Source organism: Lontra canadensis, unplaced genomic scaffold, assembly GCF_010015895.1.
Source record: "Lontra canadensis isolate GAN:19392208 unplaced genomic scaffold, GSC_riverotter_1.0 scaffold10, whole genome shotgun sequence".
NCBI lineage: Eukaryota > Metazoa > Chordata > Mammalia > Carnivora > Mustelidae > Lontra > Lontra canadensis.
In genome coordinates, this window is record NW_022631004.1 from 15,073,424 (window position 1) to 15,090,317 (window position 16,894).

General features: G+C 39.1%; 1 protein-coding gene and 1 long non-coding RNA gene across 6 annotated transcripts in view; one reads left to right on the forward strand and one right to left on the reverse strand.

The window, feature by feature from the left end:
- Positions 1-16,894, reverse strand: part of FBXO16 (F-box protein 16) — a 52,185-nt gene that overhangs the window by 14,521 nt on the left and 20,770 nt on the right. For 3 of the 5 annotated variants that reach the window (XR_004382435.1, XM_032855703.1, XM_032855702.1), the window contains exons 5-7: positions 13,311-13,475; positions 7,813-8,046; positions 5,655-5,756 (exon numbers count right to left, since the gene is read on the reverse strand). Coding sequence is in view for 4 of the 5 variants with exons in the window: in XM_032855703.1 (XP_032711594.1) it covers positions 5,655-5,756; positions 7,813-8,046; positions 13,311-13,475 (501 nt within the window). In the remaining variant the exon portion in view is untranslated. Of the gene's footprint in view, positions 1-5,654; positions 5,758-7,812; positions 8,047-13,310; positions 13,476-16,894 lie in introns of all 5 variants that reach the window. The other 2 variants (XM_032855701.1, XM_032855700.1) reach the window with 2 other exon arrangements.
- On the forward strand, positions 508-13,062 carry LOC116866625. The gene is made up of 3 exons (XR_004382436.1): positions 508-523; positions 11,455-11,463; positions 12,943-13,062. It is a non-coding gene; the product is annotated as an uncharacterized LOC116866625 (long non-coding RNA).

Consider the following 16,894-nt stretch of genomic DNA (forward strand, 5'->3'; position numbering starts at 1 on the left):
GAATTTAAGAAACCTACTAAAGATTGCCCGCAGGAAACCAAGCATACATTTGTTTCATAAATAATCTTGTTAGAATTGACTGTATTTTCTAAAGCTCCAAGAAAAAGATAGACAGAAACCAGTTTTGATTGATTGATCATCAGAACTCACAAGTGTGATGGATTCTTTCTGGCATTCTATGGAAAGTCACATTAACCACAGCTGTGTCCCTCAGGTATCAGAAGAGATCAGGGAGAGGACGGGTAAGGGACTGTGGGGTCCCACAAATCCAAACTGTAGCCTGGAATGGACTTTTAAGATATTGTAATCCCAACTCTCATTTCTTTCTTCTTCTTCATCTTCTTCTTCTTCTTCTTTTTTAAAGAGAGAGACACAGAGAGAGAGAGAACACAAGCAGGGAGAGTGGGAGAAGGAGAAGCAGGCTTCCCGTTGAGCAGGAAGCCCAATGTGTGGGGCTTGATCCCAGGAACCTGGGATCATGACCTGAGCCAAAGGCAGTCACTTAACCAACTGAGCCACCCAGGTGCCCCGCAACTCTCACTTCATAAATGGGAAAATGAAGAAGGTGGATTGACTGCTAGTTAATTGTAGAGCAGAGGCCAGAACTCTGGGTTGCCCGATTCTTAAACCAAGTTCTTCCCATGACAAAAATCAGGTATCACTTTGGGGCACATTCTTTTTTCCTCTTCTTCTGACTCAGAGAGGGGAAAATAGAAAAAGGTGAGAAAGCTTGCAGAAGCATTTAAAAAACCAGAGCACTAAGAATCAAGTTATCTTGGAAGGTGTTGAAGAAGGTTAAGTGCAGAGGCTGGAATTCACAGAGCACAGAAAAAGGTACGGTCTTATCAAAAGAAGTTAGAGCAGGGGCACCTGGGAGGCTCAGTGGGTTAAGCCTCTGCCTTTGGCTCAGGTCATGATCTCAGGGTCCTGGGAGCGAGCGCCTCTCTGCCTACTCATTCATGATCTCTGTCTATCAAATAAATAAAATCTTAAAAATAAAAAAAAGCAGTTAGAGTAAACAGGCAATCTGAGACTCTTGTTACTTGTATTTAGGTAAATGCTGTGAAAAGGCAAGTTTTTTGACATCCGAGGCCAAATCAGAACCTAGAAAGTGACGACTTCTCCTCTCCAAGTAACAGCTGAATGTGAGATAAAGGGATTTCAGGTTGGGGCGCCTGGGTGGCTCAGTGGGTTAAAGCCTCTGCCTTCAGCTCAGATCATGATCCCAGGGTCCTGGGATCAAGCCCCGCATCCTGGGATCAAGCCCCGCATCGGGCTTTCTGCTAGGTGGGGAGCCTTCTTCCTCCTCTCTCTCTCTCTCTGCCTGGCTCTCTGCCTACTTGTGATCTCTGTCAAGTAAATAAATAAAATCTTTAAAAAAAAAAAAGGATTTCAGGTTTTATACTTAACTTGGTAGGAAGAAGAAAAAAGGAAAAATTATATTGGGCTTTTCTGCTCGGTGGGGAGCCTGCTTCCTCCTCTCTCTCTCTCTCTGCCTACTTGTGATCTCTGTCAAATAAATAAATAAAATCTTTAAAAAAAAAGGGATTTCAGGTTTTATACTTAACTTGGTAGGAAGAAGAAAAAAGGAAAAATTATAGGAAACAAGATGTCGACTGGGGTCCTCGGAATGTACCTTCACGGCCCAGGAAGTCCAAAGCCCACCCTTGGGTTTTTATGAATGGTCCTGGGGAGTTTTGTTTTTCTGGGCTTCAAGACTTTTGAGATCTTGCTTTCATGAGGAAATTGAGAATTTACTGTAGAGATGGAAGGCAGGGTTGACACCCCAGCAACAGCAAATAAATTCAATCGGAATAGATCCTGGCCCTGCTCCCCTACCTCCCTGAGCTTCTCTCCTGGCTGGCTCTCTCTCTACCACCTCTCTGCAGTGCCCCCCCACCCCCCTTCCCTTGCGGGAGCAGAAACAAACTTCCTCTAATCTCCTGCAGAGCAGGTTTTCACGCCCCTCTGAAGTCCAGGTGTCTGTAGCATCCAAGCCCTCAAGGTGGCATCCCTCCCCACAAACTCATCAAGAAGGCTTTTCCCCCAAGGAGACAGCTCAATCCTTCCCCTTCCCAAACAGGCACTGCGGGTCTGGCTGTTAAGATTAAAACAAAACAAAACAAAACAGAAAACAAAACAAAACAAAAACCCATGTCTTTATACACGACAGGAAAATTTCTTAAGTTTAATTACGATAGCAGTACTCACTATACTGTGGTAGTGTTGCTATTTTTTGTTTTGTTCAGTATGGAATTTTATTATCATAACTAATTGTAATGGACATTTCTTAATATTTATCTAATTTTTAATAATCGGTCTTCAAAATCAGAAAGCATTAGTGATCAGATCTAGGCTTTCTTTGCATCTTCTATCAGTGATTCCCATAAAAGGTGGGTAAATGAAGCAGCTGTAAAGAGGCAGCTTTAGAATTGAAAGCCTTGGGGCACCTGGGTGGCTCAGTGGGGTTAAAGCGTTTGCCTTTGGCTCGTGTCATGGTCCCAGGGTCCTGGGATCAAGCCCCACGTTGGGCTCTATGTTCGGTGGGGAGCCTGCTTCCTCCTCTCTCTCTGTCTACTTGTGATCTCTCTCTGTCAAATAAATAAATTAAGAAAAAAAAAGAATTGAAAGCCTTAAGAGGAAACCAGGTGCCCTTTGGGTCTTGAAAACTCAAGGCCATTAAATAATAGAAAACATCACAAGCTCACTATTTGGGTTCGAAATTGTTTCCCTAAGCAGGTTTCTCTTTTCGGAGGCGTCACTCATATTTGAAAGCTGTAAGTCATGGTAGGCAAAAAGTGAATTAGGTGGGTCTCACTGGCCTGATAGCCACAGTCCTGGAGAGAGGGCTCAAGGGATAGTCTCTGTACTCTTAACTCTCCTGTGCTTTTTTTCTGTTCCAATCCTTCCACTTTACGAAGCTCTACCTTCTCCAAGCTCCCAAATATTTTCTCCTTACAGGGGCAAGGAATACTCAGTGTTCAGGCCTCAGGACCTTCGGGGCAGCTTTGTCTGTCTGCCCTTCTTATCCTTACCTCAATCATGTGTTCGCCTGAGTGCTGCCTGCTCACCTGTTTCCCTAGTTCCTCCTGAAACCTTCAGGCGTATATATATCTAAATGATGTGAGAACTTTCTATCAAACGAACACAGGGTCCTCTCTGTTGCAACTGTATGGGGCTGTGTCCACCACCCTCTCTCTCTACAGTGGCAATTCTCAAGAGTTTTACTCCCTTCTCTCCTTCTGTCCTCTAACTGCCTTTCCTCAAAGCCCATTTCTTCTTCTCTCAGGTCCCCACATCCAGCATTCCCGAATTTTCACCACCACCTTGTATCACTGAGGAGGTTGCTTATTTCCTCTGAGTTGGGTGGCCCACAGTGAGGGCAAACTGCCACCATGTGAAGACTGGGCCTGAGCCACTCGTGGCCCAACATGGCCAGGCTTGTCACAAGGCAGCATTACCGACAGAGGGATCCTAGCACACTTCTGGAGGGTTCAATTATGCTATATGCTCCTGATCCAAACCGCTAAGCATAAATAGTGATGATAATTAGTATATTTACATAAACAACCCCAGTAGATCAATCCAAGTGCACACTTCATTTTATTAATGGGTTCATTGTTCTCCATCATTGTTTAATTTGCCCCAGTTTCCCTTCCAGCCTTACTGAGCACAACTTTTAAAGTTTAGAAATATAAAGAATTTTTTTTCACTTAAGCAAGCCCTTCTAAGTGTGTGACAGATGGTTAATGTCAAAAGCCCCTGGGGAAGGCTTCTGTTTAGCCTTTGATTTTGTTTTGTGTTCTCAGCCAGAGAAATGTTTGACTGTGCTGATAATTTGTAAGCATACATCAACCATCAACTTTTATCGTCCTTTAAATTCCCAGCTCTCCCCCGGATTTCTCTGCTACTCCTGGCCTAGTAGGGGCCAGGAAATCAGGCAGAAGCATGCCTAAATGGCCCGTGTGATAAGCCTCATAAAGTTATTCTGCTCAATTAATGGTTTTCACTGACAATTTTACTGTCTGTTTTAAGCGGCTCCATTCCCTTGGGCATCTGTACATATGTCTATGATAAGCCTCATCCAGTCCAACAAAATTGGCCCCTCAGAATACAGACTGCCCTATTTTTAAAAAAGCTCATTTTAAAAAAAGCTCTCTTTTTTTTTGAAACATAACACTTGAAAATACATTTAAACAGAAAGTAATAGAGCTTTAAAGCTGAGCTATAAAAGTGATTTATTCATGAGTACATACTTATTCCTCTCCCAACTGACATGCATTTTATATTAATTTTCCTTGAGTGTGTATCCTCAGCTTCTTTCTAGATCTTCACTGCGGAAACTACCTCTTTATTCCACCCTGATCCCTGTCTACTTTGCTCCAAAGACTCCCCTATGGGCTGAGAGGGAGCCCCCTGCAGGTACAGAATCACAGTCCGGAAAACTCCACCATGAAATAATAATGCTCCCTAGTCACCGACTTTATTAGGTAGTCAGTAAGCTTTTTTTTTTTTTTAATTAGGGTAAAACAAGTTCCTCACTCATTTTTCTGCAGTGACCTGAAATGCGCTTTTACAGTCATGCTCCACTGGTAGCAGGACAGCGAAGGAAGGTACACCTTTTCTCAGGTAAGTGGAACCTGCACTCTAGAGGTAAGTTTTTTTTTTTTTTTTTAAGATTTTATTTATTTGAGAGAGAGAGCATGAGCAGGGGGAGGGAGAGGGAGAAGCAGACTCCCCGCTGAGCAGGGAGCCCGATACAGGGATGCAGGACTCTATCTGAGGACCCCGGGAACGTGACCTGAGCTGAAGACAGGCACTTAACCCACTGAGACACCCAGGCGTCCCTATAGGTAAGTAATTTATATAAAGAAATTTCTATAGCGCATCCTTCCCCCCCACCCCTAAAGACTCATAGCAGAAGAAAAAACCAATGATAACAGTGTTCCCATTATATTGTCTACTTTTCAGAGCAGATTCATACACTTCAGTTCATCCAGTTTTTGTTTTTGTTTTTTTAACAGATAAGAGAAATAGAGACTTAGAGTCTCATGGGAATAAAAGGGAGCGCATAAGGAATATAGTCACTGATATTATGATAGTGTTGTGTGGTGACAGATGGTAGCTACACCTGAGGTGAGCATGGCATAATGTCTAGAGATGAGGAATCACGACGTCATGCACCTGAAACCAATGTAACACTGTGTGTCAACTATACTGAAATAAAAAATTAAAAAAAAATAGAGGCTTAGAGGGGTGCCTGGGTGGCTCAGTGGGTAAAGCCTCTGCCTTCTGCTTGGGTCATGATCTCAGGGTCCTGGGATCGAGCCCTGCATCAGGCTCTCTGCTCAGCAGGGAGCCTGCTTCCCTTCCTCTCTCTCTGCCTGCCTCTCTGCCTGCTTGTGATCTCTCTGTCTGTCAAATAAATACATAAAATCTTTAAAAAAAAATTAAAAATAGAGACTTAGAGAAATTAAGTAAAGGATGCCTTCAAGGTCACACAGCTTGTCAGTCAGAGACCAGAATTTAAAACCACCACTTGATGATTCCGGTTTTAAAAAAAACAACAACAAATTCTTTTTCACAAATAGGATTAGCAATCCAGCAATTTTCATAAATGTTACGGTGTGGAAGCTTTTATAAGCAATACTTACCAGTGACTGTGCTTTTCTTAGCTTAGATCTGTCCTGCAATTTATTTTTCTTATCATGTGATTGTCGGCTGAAATCTGATTTCATTTCATGTCTTTTCCTCCTGTAAATCAGAAATCATTGGAACATTAGAATCATTTTAAATTTGCACAGCTATTTGTCTGTTGGACTTCGCTGTTCCTGTGATTTAAATGATTGTTTTCACTCAACTGGAAATGAGCCAAATGTAGAGCACTAAAGAACTGGTTGAATCAACTCTCGCCCATCCACACAATGGAGACCTTTGAGCTATAAAAAGGAAAGCAGGGCATTTCTACATCCAACCATGGGGTGATATATTGTTATATCCAGGATATATTGTTGTATGAAAAAAAGGTGAATAAAATGGTATGTGTTGTGTACCACCATTTATTCCAGAAACAGATGTATTTGCTTAAAATTTTGTTAAATAGAAGGACTATACCATAATATCTCAAAAAATGGTTACCTATAAGTAGGCTTCCCATGTGATCCAATCAAGAACAAAGAACAATATGGAGGGGTAGGAACAGAAGCTAGACTCTCCAAATATACTTTGTTTTATATATTTGACTTTAGAACATTCTCAATGTTTCTCAAAATCATAAAATAAGACAAAGGAAGGAAATCCCTAAAATCTAAGAACAAAATGAAAGAAATAATCTTGTTTCTGGAGTTGGTAGCATTACTACACATGGAGGAATTACTTCATGAGACTTGAAACACAGTATTTGTCTGAATAATCTTAGTAGAATATGTCCTAAGGACAAAAACACAGGCAAAGAAATCTTAAACTGTTTTTAGTAATCCTATTGTTTGAATTAATATTAATATTGGTTTTCTAAAACTATCGTATATATTTGGATAAGGTAGGAATCAGCAGACTAGAACCCAGACGCCAACTTGGCCCAATGCCTGTTTTTGTAAATAAAGCTAAATTGGGACATCGTCATGCTTATTGTTTGCATATTGTTTTGGCTATTTTCAGGCTACAATTGCAGACTTGAGCAGTTGTGACAGAGACATGTCCCATAAAGCCTAACGTATTTTTGTCTGGCGCTCTCTAAAAAAGTTTGCCTTAGTAATGGATCTAGGCCATGGTCTTCAATAGCCACTAACATCACAAAAAAGGGAGACAACCAGAAATAAAGTGCCTTATGATGGAAGTACGTGATCTTATATACTCAAGCCTCTAGATCTGACCATGCGTATGGCCAAGTACAGGAGACAGAGAACATGTTAGGCTGCATGTTGGGAGTACAGTCAGCAAAATTCAGAATGTGAAAAGCTCTATAGGATACATGACCTGATTTCAGTAATAAACAAATTGCAAGGGGGGAAAAAAAAAAGAGGTAGGCCTATAGATCCAAAAAAGTTTTTTGTTTTTTTTTTTAAGATTTTATTTATTTATTTGATAGAGAGCACAAGTAGGAGGGAAAGGGAGAAGCAGATTCCCCACTGAGCAGGGAGCCTGGTGTGGGACTCCATCCTAGGACCCTGAGATCAGGACCTGAGCTGAATGCAGATGAGTAACTGACTGAGCTACCCAGATGACCCAGCAGATTTGTTTTAAAAATGAAATGAGTTAGCAGTTTTGAAATTATTTTCAGAATTTGTAAGTAAACATATAGTGTTTGTGTATATGTGTATACTTTATAATATATGTATATATTATGTATATTATGTATATACATATTACATATACAAATGTATATTATATATACATATATATAATTCATATGCAAGTTATATATGTACATATCTATTTTGATTATATATTATATGTACATATATAATTTGTAAAAATAAACATGAGAGCCAAGGTTCTCCTTGACAGAGAAGGAAGGTGAAAATATGAAAAAAGACCAGAATGAACTCTATGGGGCTAGACTGAAATCTGAAGTACTAACTATTAAAAGGAGCTGTAATGTTAAATCATTATAGCTACAAAATGCAAACAGATCCTGATGAACAGGGTAAATTTATCAATAATGGTTCCTTTACCTTCCAATGACGTTTTGCTTCTATGTATTGAAAAGCATTTGTATTTCACAGGAAATTCTATTTTCCTCTTTTCATATACCTAAGTGCCAGCAAGTTGTTTCCAACGGCAAGTAAACAGAGAAGAGCATAGAGCTTCTCACCCTTGCCCGATTTGCTCACTGGGGTCACAGTTGTCCAGGTAATTGAAGCGAATGATATCAGTTGGATGCTTGTCAGATGATCTCCAGGGTGGGAGCTCTTTCTCCCTTGGGTGGGTTTTCTTTCTCAAAGAGGAAGACGACCTGAAAGCGGACGCAGGGGACTGCTTTTCCTCTGCAGGACTGCTTGTAACTGACTGAATGTCGGCAATGGCAAACCCATCTTTTGGAGGTGTCTAGAAGAAGAAAACCAATTATTTCTGTTCTTAAAACAACGTAATAATTACAATAAAAAAATCATCATATCATCATCATTATATCTTCATCATTATCTTCGCTGCGACTGCAATGATAATGGTGACAATAATTACAGCAGCCACCAACCCAGGAGTCCTTGTCAGTGCCAGGTACTGTCTCAGGAAGTCGTCATGCATTATTTTATTGAACCTTCATTATAACTGTAAAAGGGAATACTTACTACTCGCATTTTACAGAAGAGGAAACTGAAGACGGGAAAAGCCAATGAACTCACCTACTACTACATTAAATGGTAAGACAGAGGGTCAGAATGTGAATCTAGGACTGTCTTACTTCAAGTCCTAGCTCTAACCCTCTCTATCCCGGACTGCCACCTCGTCTACCGCATCATTGTATAAGTTTTCCACAATTGCAGTTAATTAACTCAATAAAACATACACATTCCAAAAAATAGTACTCCATGCTTAATTATCTGTAGAACGTAGGGACAACTTTGACTATACACAGGTAGACTGTAGATTTTATCAGTTATCAAAATCTTAACTGCTCTCAAAGAATACTTTGGCTTTAATTTCCCAAATGGAAAGTCTATTTTCGTGTGTGAAATTCATAAGGTTTTTATGTGGTTGTAACCTAAGGGAAGCGGTAATGGTATGTAGAGAAGCCATTAAAGGCTTAATTTTTGTTCTTTAAGAGATTAGGGAAGCTTTGCGTGGTAAATTGGTTTGCTTGAATTGTTTGTGACAATTAAGAAATTCCCCAAACCCTTCAAGCAGAATCAGTTTCTTATCCTTGTTTCAACTGTTCTTTGTATATATTTCTGTTACAAAATAGCACTTAGTACTCAGTGCTGTAATTATGTATTTGTCTATGTCTAAGGCCACTAGACTCCGCTTCTTGAAAGCAGGGTTAGGATCATTATACTCAGTACCTAGCACATAACCATATTTAATAAATATTTACTAATTTAATGGATGATCGTAGTTTAGTAACTAATTAAGACATTTTCTTTATATAATTGATAGCTCATTATTGGTTTGGTATTCAATATTTTGTTCAGGTCTCATTTTAGAATGGACATTCATTCCAATTCTGAGCTTAGATTGAACAAAGACTTTGCTGAAGAAGGTCTAGTTTAATACTACTGGGAATAAATAGTACATGATAATAAAAAATTTCAGGGGGAAAATTTTAGGTATACGTGCTAGTAATTATATATAAATAAATATTATTTAGTCTGAAAAGTGACAAAATGCTTGATACTTTAACAAAACAGGATATAATGAAAACTGATGACTTTTCTGTATTAAACAAAATTTTTGTTCACTTCACCTAAAGTCTTTGAGAATTTTTAGAATTGTGAATGATGTCGAACTTTTGTTAAATGCTTTTTTCTGCATATTCTGAAATGATCATACATCTTTTCTTTTTTATTCTGTGAATTACATTGGTTAATTTTTTAATATTATGCCAACCTTACTCTCCATGGATACTTCCCACTTGGTCATCATGTATTATTCTTTCTTTGTATAGAACTTGATTTAATATGCTAATATTTTTAAAAGAGTTTTATGTCTGTGTTCATGAGGGATATTAATCTGGGGTTTTGTTTTGTTTTCTTATAAAGGGTCTAGCTGGTTTTGGTATAAAGGTAATGAGTTGGGAAATGTTCCCTCCTCTCCCATATTATGAAAGAGTTTATGTATAATTGATATTTCTTCCTTATGTGTGTGACAGAATTTGCTAATGAAGCTATCTGGGGGTGCCTGGGTGGCTCAGTGGGTTAAAGCCTCTGCTTTCTGCTCAGGTCACGATCCCAGGGTCCTGGCATCAAGCCCCACATCGGGCTCTCTGCTCAGCGGGGAGCCTGCTTCCTCCTCTCTCTCTCTCTCTCTGCCTGCCTCTCTGCCTGCTTGTGATCTCTGTCAAATAAATAAATAAAATATTTTTTTAAAAAAAGAAGCTAGGGGCGCCTGGGTGGCTCAATGGGTTGAGCCGCTGCCTTCGGCTCGGGTCGTGATCTCAGGGTCCTGGGATCGAGTCCCACATCAGGCTCTCTGCTCAGCGGGGAGCCTGCTTCCCTCTCTCTCTCTGCCTGCCTCTCTGTCTACTTGTGATCTCTGTCTGTCAAATAAATAAATAAAATCTTAAAAAAAAAAACACTTATAAAAAAAGAAGCTATCTGGGTCTGGAGTTTTGTGGAAAATTATGAATTTGATTTTTATTTTATTTTTTAAAGATTTTATTTATTTATTTGAGAGAGAGAGAGAATGAGAGAGGAGAAGGTCAGGGGCAGAAACAGACTCCCCATGGAGCTGGGAGCCCGATGTGGGACTCGATCCGGGGACTCCGGGATCATGACCCTAGCCGAAGGGAGTTGCTTAAAGAACTGAGCCACCCAGGCAGCTGTGAATTTGATTTTTAAATTGATAAAGATTTATTCATGTTTTCTATTTTCTAGTGAAACTGCTTTCCTAATCTGCATTTTTCGAGAATTGTCCATTTCCTCTAGGTATTTGAATTTAGTGACATAGACTTGTTCATAATACTCTCTCATTATTCTTCTTATGTTTACAGGATCTGCAGTGATGCCCCCTCTTTCATTCCTGTCACTAGTAATTTATGTTTTCTCTCTTTTTTCCTTCATCGCCCTATCTAGCAACTTAGGAATTTTAAGTTTTCAAAGAAGGAGCTTTGGTTTCACTGATTCTCTCTATTATTTGTTCAAATTTCATTGACTTTAGCTCTTTATTGTTCTATCTACTTTGGGTTCAACTTCCTCTTCTTTCTGTAGATGAAGTCTTTTTGAAATTATGCTGTTTGGAGTAGATATAGTATAGCCTGATAGATAGTTATAAAGATCATTCTTGTCCAGTCCTCTCATTTTAAGGTTGGGGAAACTAATATTAACCACAACCATTTGCTCATAAAATGCTTTCAAAAGCTCTGCTGGAGCACATGCCAGGTACAGGGTATTGAGGGAAAGGTTGCTAGAGAAGGTGCTTGAGTAATGGTAAATTATGCTTTAATCCAGGGGCTGCCTACGTTCACCATCACTGGAGCAATCTCACAGGGAATTACCCAAATTACTCAAGTATGTATAGTGCTGAGAGTTGACTTTTTAACCTTAGTCACCTGACTTTTATTAACCTTAGTCACATGACTCTTTAGTCTTTCTGACTTAGGTCTATTTTTTTTATTTTTAAAGATTTTATTTATTTCTTTGACACAGAGAGAGACAGTGAGAGAGGGAACACAAGCCAGGGGAAAGGGAGAAGGAGAAGCAAGCTTGCCGCTGAGCAGGGAGCCCAATGCGGGGCTTGATCCCAGGACTCTGGGGTCATGACCTGAGCTGAAGGCAGACGCCCAATGACCGAGCCACCTAGGCGCCCCAGGTCCTTTTTTAAAATAGAAAAACTAACATTTAATATAACAAAGTGTTCTCTAAAGAAATTTAATACTAAGCAAAGAGATGGCAACTTTCTTGGATCAGAACGATTCATTTTTAAATATAGTTATGCACATTTTATAGAAAAGAAGTACAGCTGAAGACAAAGCTTTCAAGTCAGTTTTATAAATACTCAAAACCTCTTTTTCTTCTACAGGTTGGTTAATTACTTTTCTCTTTTCTGCCCCAGAATGGCCCAAGCTTCAGCTTTGAATGCCATTCCCTGCCCCTAACTGAAAATGAGAGTCAAGAAAAGCCTTATTAAATTTTGCAAAGAAATCATAGCTATGGTAATTTTTAAAATAACTTTTTCCATCACTGCAGTTTATGTTTTTCTTTTTATTTTTTTTATTTATTTATTTTTTTTTTTAGATTTTATTTATTTATTTGACAGAGATCACAAGTAGGCAGAGAGGCAGGCAGAGAGAGAGGAGGAAGCAGGCTCCCCGCTGAGCAGAGAGCCCGATGCGGGGCTCGATCCCAGAACCCTGGGATCATGACCTGAGCCGAAGGCAGAGGCTTTAACCCACTGAGCCACCCAGGTGCCCCATGTTTTTCTTTTTAAAAGAAATCCTGTGGAGCACACCAATTACTGAAATCGGAAAGGCTAGTTTTACCATTGCAATTGTAACAACATTAATTATGCATAGTTTACTACTGTACTAAATGTAGATGGGTTCTACTTTAAAACAATAAAACTCAACCCAAATGAACAAGCTAGGAGTTGACTATTCATCTTTCAAAAAGATTCTTCAATTTTAAAAGGATTCACTGCCATTTTTTTCATAGAAAATGATACCCCTGTGGTTTTAAAAATCATTAAAAAAATTTAATTTACACATAATTTTTCAGGAACTCATCTATCATACAAAACGATGCACAGCTCCGCATGTGTATAGATCACACCATAAGGAAAAGGCTCATAAAAATTTCCCATGAGTTATCTAATTAACTGTGACTATAAGAAGGAACATAAACATTGGTTATAATGCAGAGAAAACAACTAGAAAAATTATTCTTGCATTATTTACTTTTTATCATTATATGTAAATGCTTTACATTGCTTAGTTTCTAGATTAAAAAGGACTTTAGTATACTCATTATTCCCTTCCAAAATTACAGATTTATTGGAAAACTTTTCTTTATAAATGATATAAAAATAACCTTTAGCTCACCTGGTAGAATCAGAAAATTCGAATTAATAAAGTAGAATTGGATGACCCATTGATAGCAAATACTACACAATACCCACGGAGTCCCAGGTCAGAATCGCCTGGCGTGGGAGTCAGAGATACGGAAATCTAGGAATCTGAACAGAGTGAGGAGCTCCATAGTCCTAACCTCCTGGGGAACCTCTGGTTTAGGAGAGTCTGATGAGGGTTCTTGACTAACATGGATGTCGCGGAAAAGGCTATCGAGTTCTCAGAAAAGGAGAATTTTGAAGTAATAGTGTATTTCCTTTGCTTACATTGCTTAGTTTCTAGATTAAAAAGAACTTTAGTACACTCATTATTCCACTCCCCAACTTTTAAGGTTTTTAGTCTTAGTTCTAGAATTTCTTTTTTTTTTTAAGTTTTTATTTAAACTCCAGTTAGCATACAGTATGATATTGATTTCAGGTGTACAATTTAGTGATTCAACACTTCCAAAGAAACCTGGTGCTCATCACAAGTGCTCTCCTTAATCCCTATCCCCTGTTTAACCCATTCTCGGGGCGGGGAGGGGGGCACCCCCGCCCTCGTACTCCTAAATAGCTGATACAAGTATGTTTGTTCCTTTTTGCCCCAAATTTACCTTTGGCTTGGTAACATGAAGTTCTTTTACCATCTGAATGTAGTGCTTCTTCCATATACCCTGCTCAAAGGGAGTTGGAGAGAAATTGATGTACCAGTTAAATCGTAAACATTTGAGCATCCAGAGCTGATCCAGCTCAGTTAAGTTCTTCCAGTGCCAGCTCACCTGGAAAAACAACAATTGGAAAGAAAAGAGAAACCCTACTCAGTCTTTGTGCCCATTTTCTCTAGGTCTTCAGCTGTCACCCTGGACCTGAGATAACTTTTTTGTTCTTTTCCTCCAAATCAACGCTTAAAAAGTTACCTATCTGAAGTGTTCCCTACCCAGGCAGAAGGATTTTCTTTAAATGTGAAATCACAGTTAGATTCAGAGTCAACTAATATTTACTGAGTACCTATTAACTAACCATCCCCCCTAAGGAGACAGGTGTTATTATTACTCTCATGCTGCAAATGAGAGGATTGTGGCTCAGAGAGACTTTGGAATTTCCCAGATGCTCATATGAGAGTTATATGAAGGTCACAGAAACTCAGATCTGCATATTCTTTACTCGTTTTTTGGTATGTTTCCATTTTCCCTCCATTCTTACGATTTAACTAAATAGAAATTTTATAAATAGAAAGTCAAGTGCTGGTATCATATGGTGTGTCCTCTATAGCCTTTAAGATTCCATAGAGCATAGATTATTTGCTCTGTACATTCCTTTCCCACAGCATTATGGTCATTCTCACAATCCAGATGGAGGTGACCCTATTATGTGCAGCAGTGTTTACAATAACTTACTCCAGATTTTGAACAAGTCTTGCTGAAAACTAGGGTCAAGTTCATATACAAAGTTCAGACAAGGGGTTCTGTGTCTTGGCTCTAAGAGTTGCAAAGATGACATCCAACTTTCCAATGCAAATTTCATCCTTGGAAAACTGGCTTCTTTTTCAACAGTAAGTAGATCATTAATAATTTTTGAGCATAAAAAAAATGAAAGAAAGAGGGGCGCCTGGGTGGCTCAGTGGGTTAAGCCTCTGCCTTCGGCTCAGGTCATGGTCTCGGGGTCCTGGGATCGAGCCCTGCATCGGGCTCTCTGCTCAGCGAGGAGCCTGCTTTCCCCTCTCTCTCTGCCTGCCTCTCTGCCTACTTGTGATCTCTCTCTCTCTCTGTGTCAAATAAATAAATAAATAAAATCTTTTAAAAAAAGAAAAAAAATGCAAGAAAGAAGAAAAGGCAGAAACTGTGATATACATCCATTTACCTGGCCCTCCCATTCTCCCTCCTTCCAGCTACCAAGTACAGAGTTCCATTATGTTTAGCATTGTTTTCTGTGCTGAAGAGGAGACATACAGGAGAGGGGAGGGCACAATTACAAGAAATAACAGGTTCAGGAACTGGAAGGACGAAAAAGGGTAGAGAATCTGACAGAGCCCCGCAGGCAGGAACAGAAATCACATCTACTTTGTTTAGCGCAGAAATGCAACAACATCGACCTTAATCCCCATATGGTTAATTAACTTAGAATTCAGTGGAGAGGCAAGGTTTCACAGGGAGGGGATGAGGAGAAGTTTCTCCATTTTCACTCTTTTTCTCATTTTCCTTACATCTTGTTGTGACATGGCTATTAAATTGTTTTGATTTCCCCCGGGGTAGTAGGTTTTTGTATGTTATGTTTTTGCTTTTTGGTGTTTTTTGTTTGTTTTAAGCAGATAGGAATGAGGAGGGTTGAAGGGTAGGTAGGAGCTTTCAAAATTATCAGCCTCCCCCCATATTTTTAAACTGTTCAAAGCTCATTTTAGTGCAATGATATGTTTAAATCTAGCTAAAGAACAATCGCCTGTGTCTTCCTCACAGGCAGGACTGGGAACAAATGTAATGCTGAGATCTTGCAAGACTGACATATGATACACATATATGATAGGATTAGTGATTTCAAATAACATTTCCCTCTAGTGATAACATTCTCATTGTGCGAAACTTGGAAAATTCCAAGAAGTTTCAAGAAAAACAATACCCATACCCCCACCAGTCAGATACGACTTTTATTAACCACCTGACATGGTTCTTTTCCGTCTTTTTTCTAAGCATGTATGAAAGCAAATTGGGAAATTCTATATATCCAATTTTAGATAGTGCTTTCTTCATTTCACATATTATAAGCATCTTTGGTCTTAGAAAACATGTTTTCTAATGGCCACACAATAATTCATCATATGGCTATATGATAGTCTTTTACTGTTGGACATTTAGAATGCTATGTTCTTTTAATGTTTCATTTTTGGAATAAGTAATACATGTACATTAATACTAAATTTAAAGATCCAAAGGGACATGCGGTAAAAGAAAGTCTCTCTCTTATCCCCATCCTCTGGTCACTTCTTCCCCTCACTGGATGTTACCACTGCTACAGCTTCTGTGTGTCATTCCAGGAACATTCCAGGCCTATATTAATAAATATGTATATATTCTTTTTTTCTTTCAAAAGTGGTAGAATAGTTCTACACCTTTGCTCTTTTCACTGATGATGGATCTTAAAGATTATTGCAATTTATTTAACAGTCCCCTAATGGTGGACCTTTCCATTGTTCCCAAACTTTAGCTATTACAAACAACGCTGCAATATTCTTATATAGATACTTTTTGCATATTGAGGCACTCTAAGAAGTGGAGCTGTTGGATCAAAGGGAATCTTCCTTTTTCCTTTTTTAAAAAAAGATTTTATTTATTTATTTGCAAGAAAGAGAGAGAGCACAAGTAGGGGGAGAGGAAGAGGGAGAAGCAGACTCCCTGCTGAGCAGGGAGCAAGACCGGTGACTTGATCCCAGGACCCTGGATCATGACCTGGGTTGAAGGCAGGCGCTTAACCAACTAAGCCACCCAGTTGGCCCTAAATTGTATTTTCTTTTAAGTCTTCAGGGTGTTAAAGAATACTCACAAAGGCCTCCTTCCCTATGTTTTCTTTGAGTACTTCAATGGTTTCCTTTGATTTCATACCAATCTTTTCTCTTACCAGAATTTTTTTCAGACAGCTGTCCAATTGTTCTAACACCATTTATTGAGTAACTCCTCTTTCCTACTGCATTCGTTTTCTTAATTTTAATTAAGACTAAAATTATGTTACACATCTGTGCAAGACTGGCATGTGATATATATGATCTGTGTAACGGGTAACAAATAATTTCCAGTGTTACCAGACTCTAGGAAAATTCTCAAAAAAATGGCTACCCATTTTATCTTAAAAGCAATTAAAGTACACTTTAACAGACTGTGGACTTAACTTGTAGGAAAACAATATAGTCAGCCCCTTTTCCAAGGCCAATGGAAGCGAGTCTACTTACTCTGAACTCTTTTAGTCTTTTTTTTTTTTTTTTAAGATTTTATTTATTTGAGAGACGGAGTGAGTGAGAGAGTGAGTGAGCATACGAACAGGGGTAGAGGGAGAAGGAGAGGGAGGCTAGCCTGCAGGGCTCGATCCCAGGACTCTGGGACCATGACCTGAGCCAAAGACAGACACTTAACCAACTGAGCCACCCAGGTGCCCCCAAAACTCTTTTAAGTCTTGTACTCTTTGTACATACCCCACTAGTACCTTATTTTGA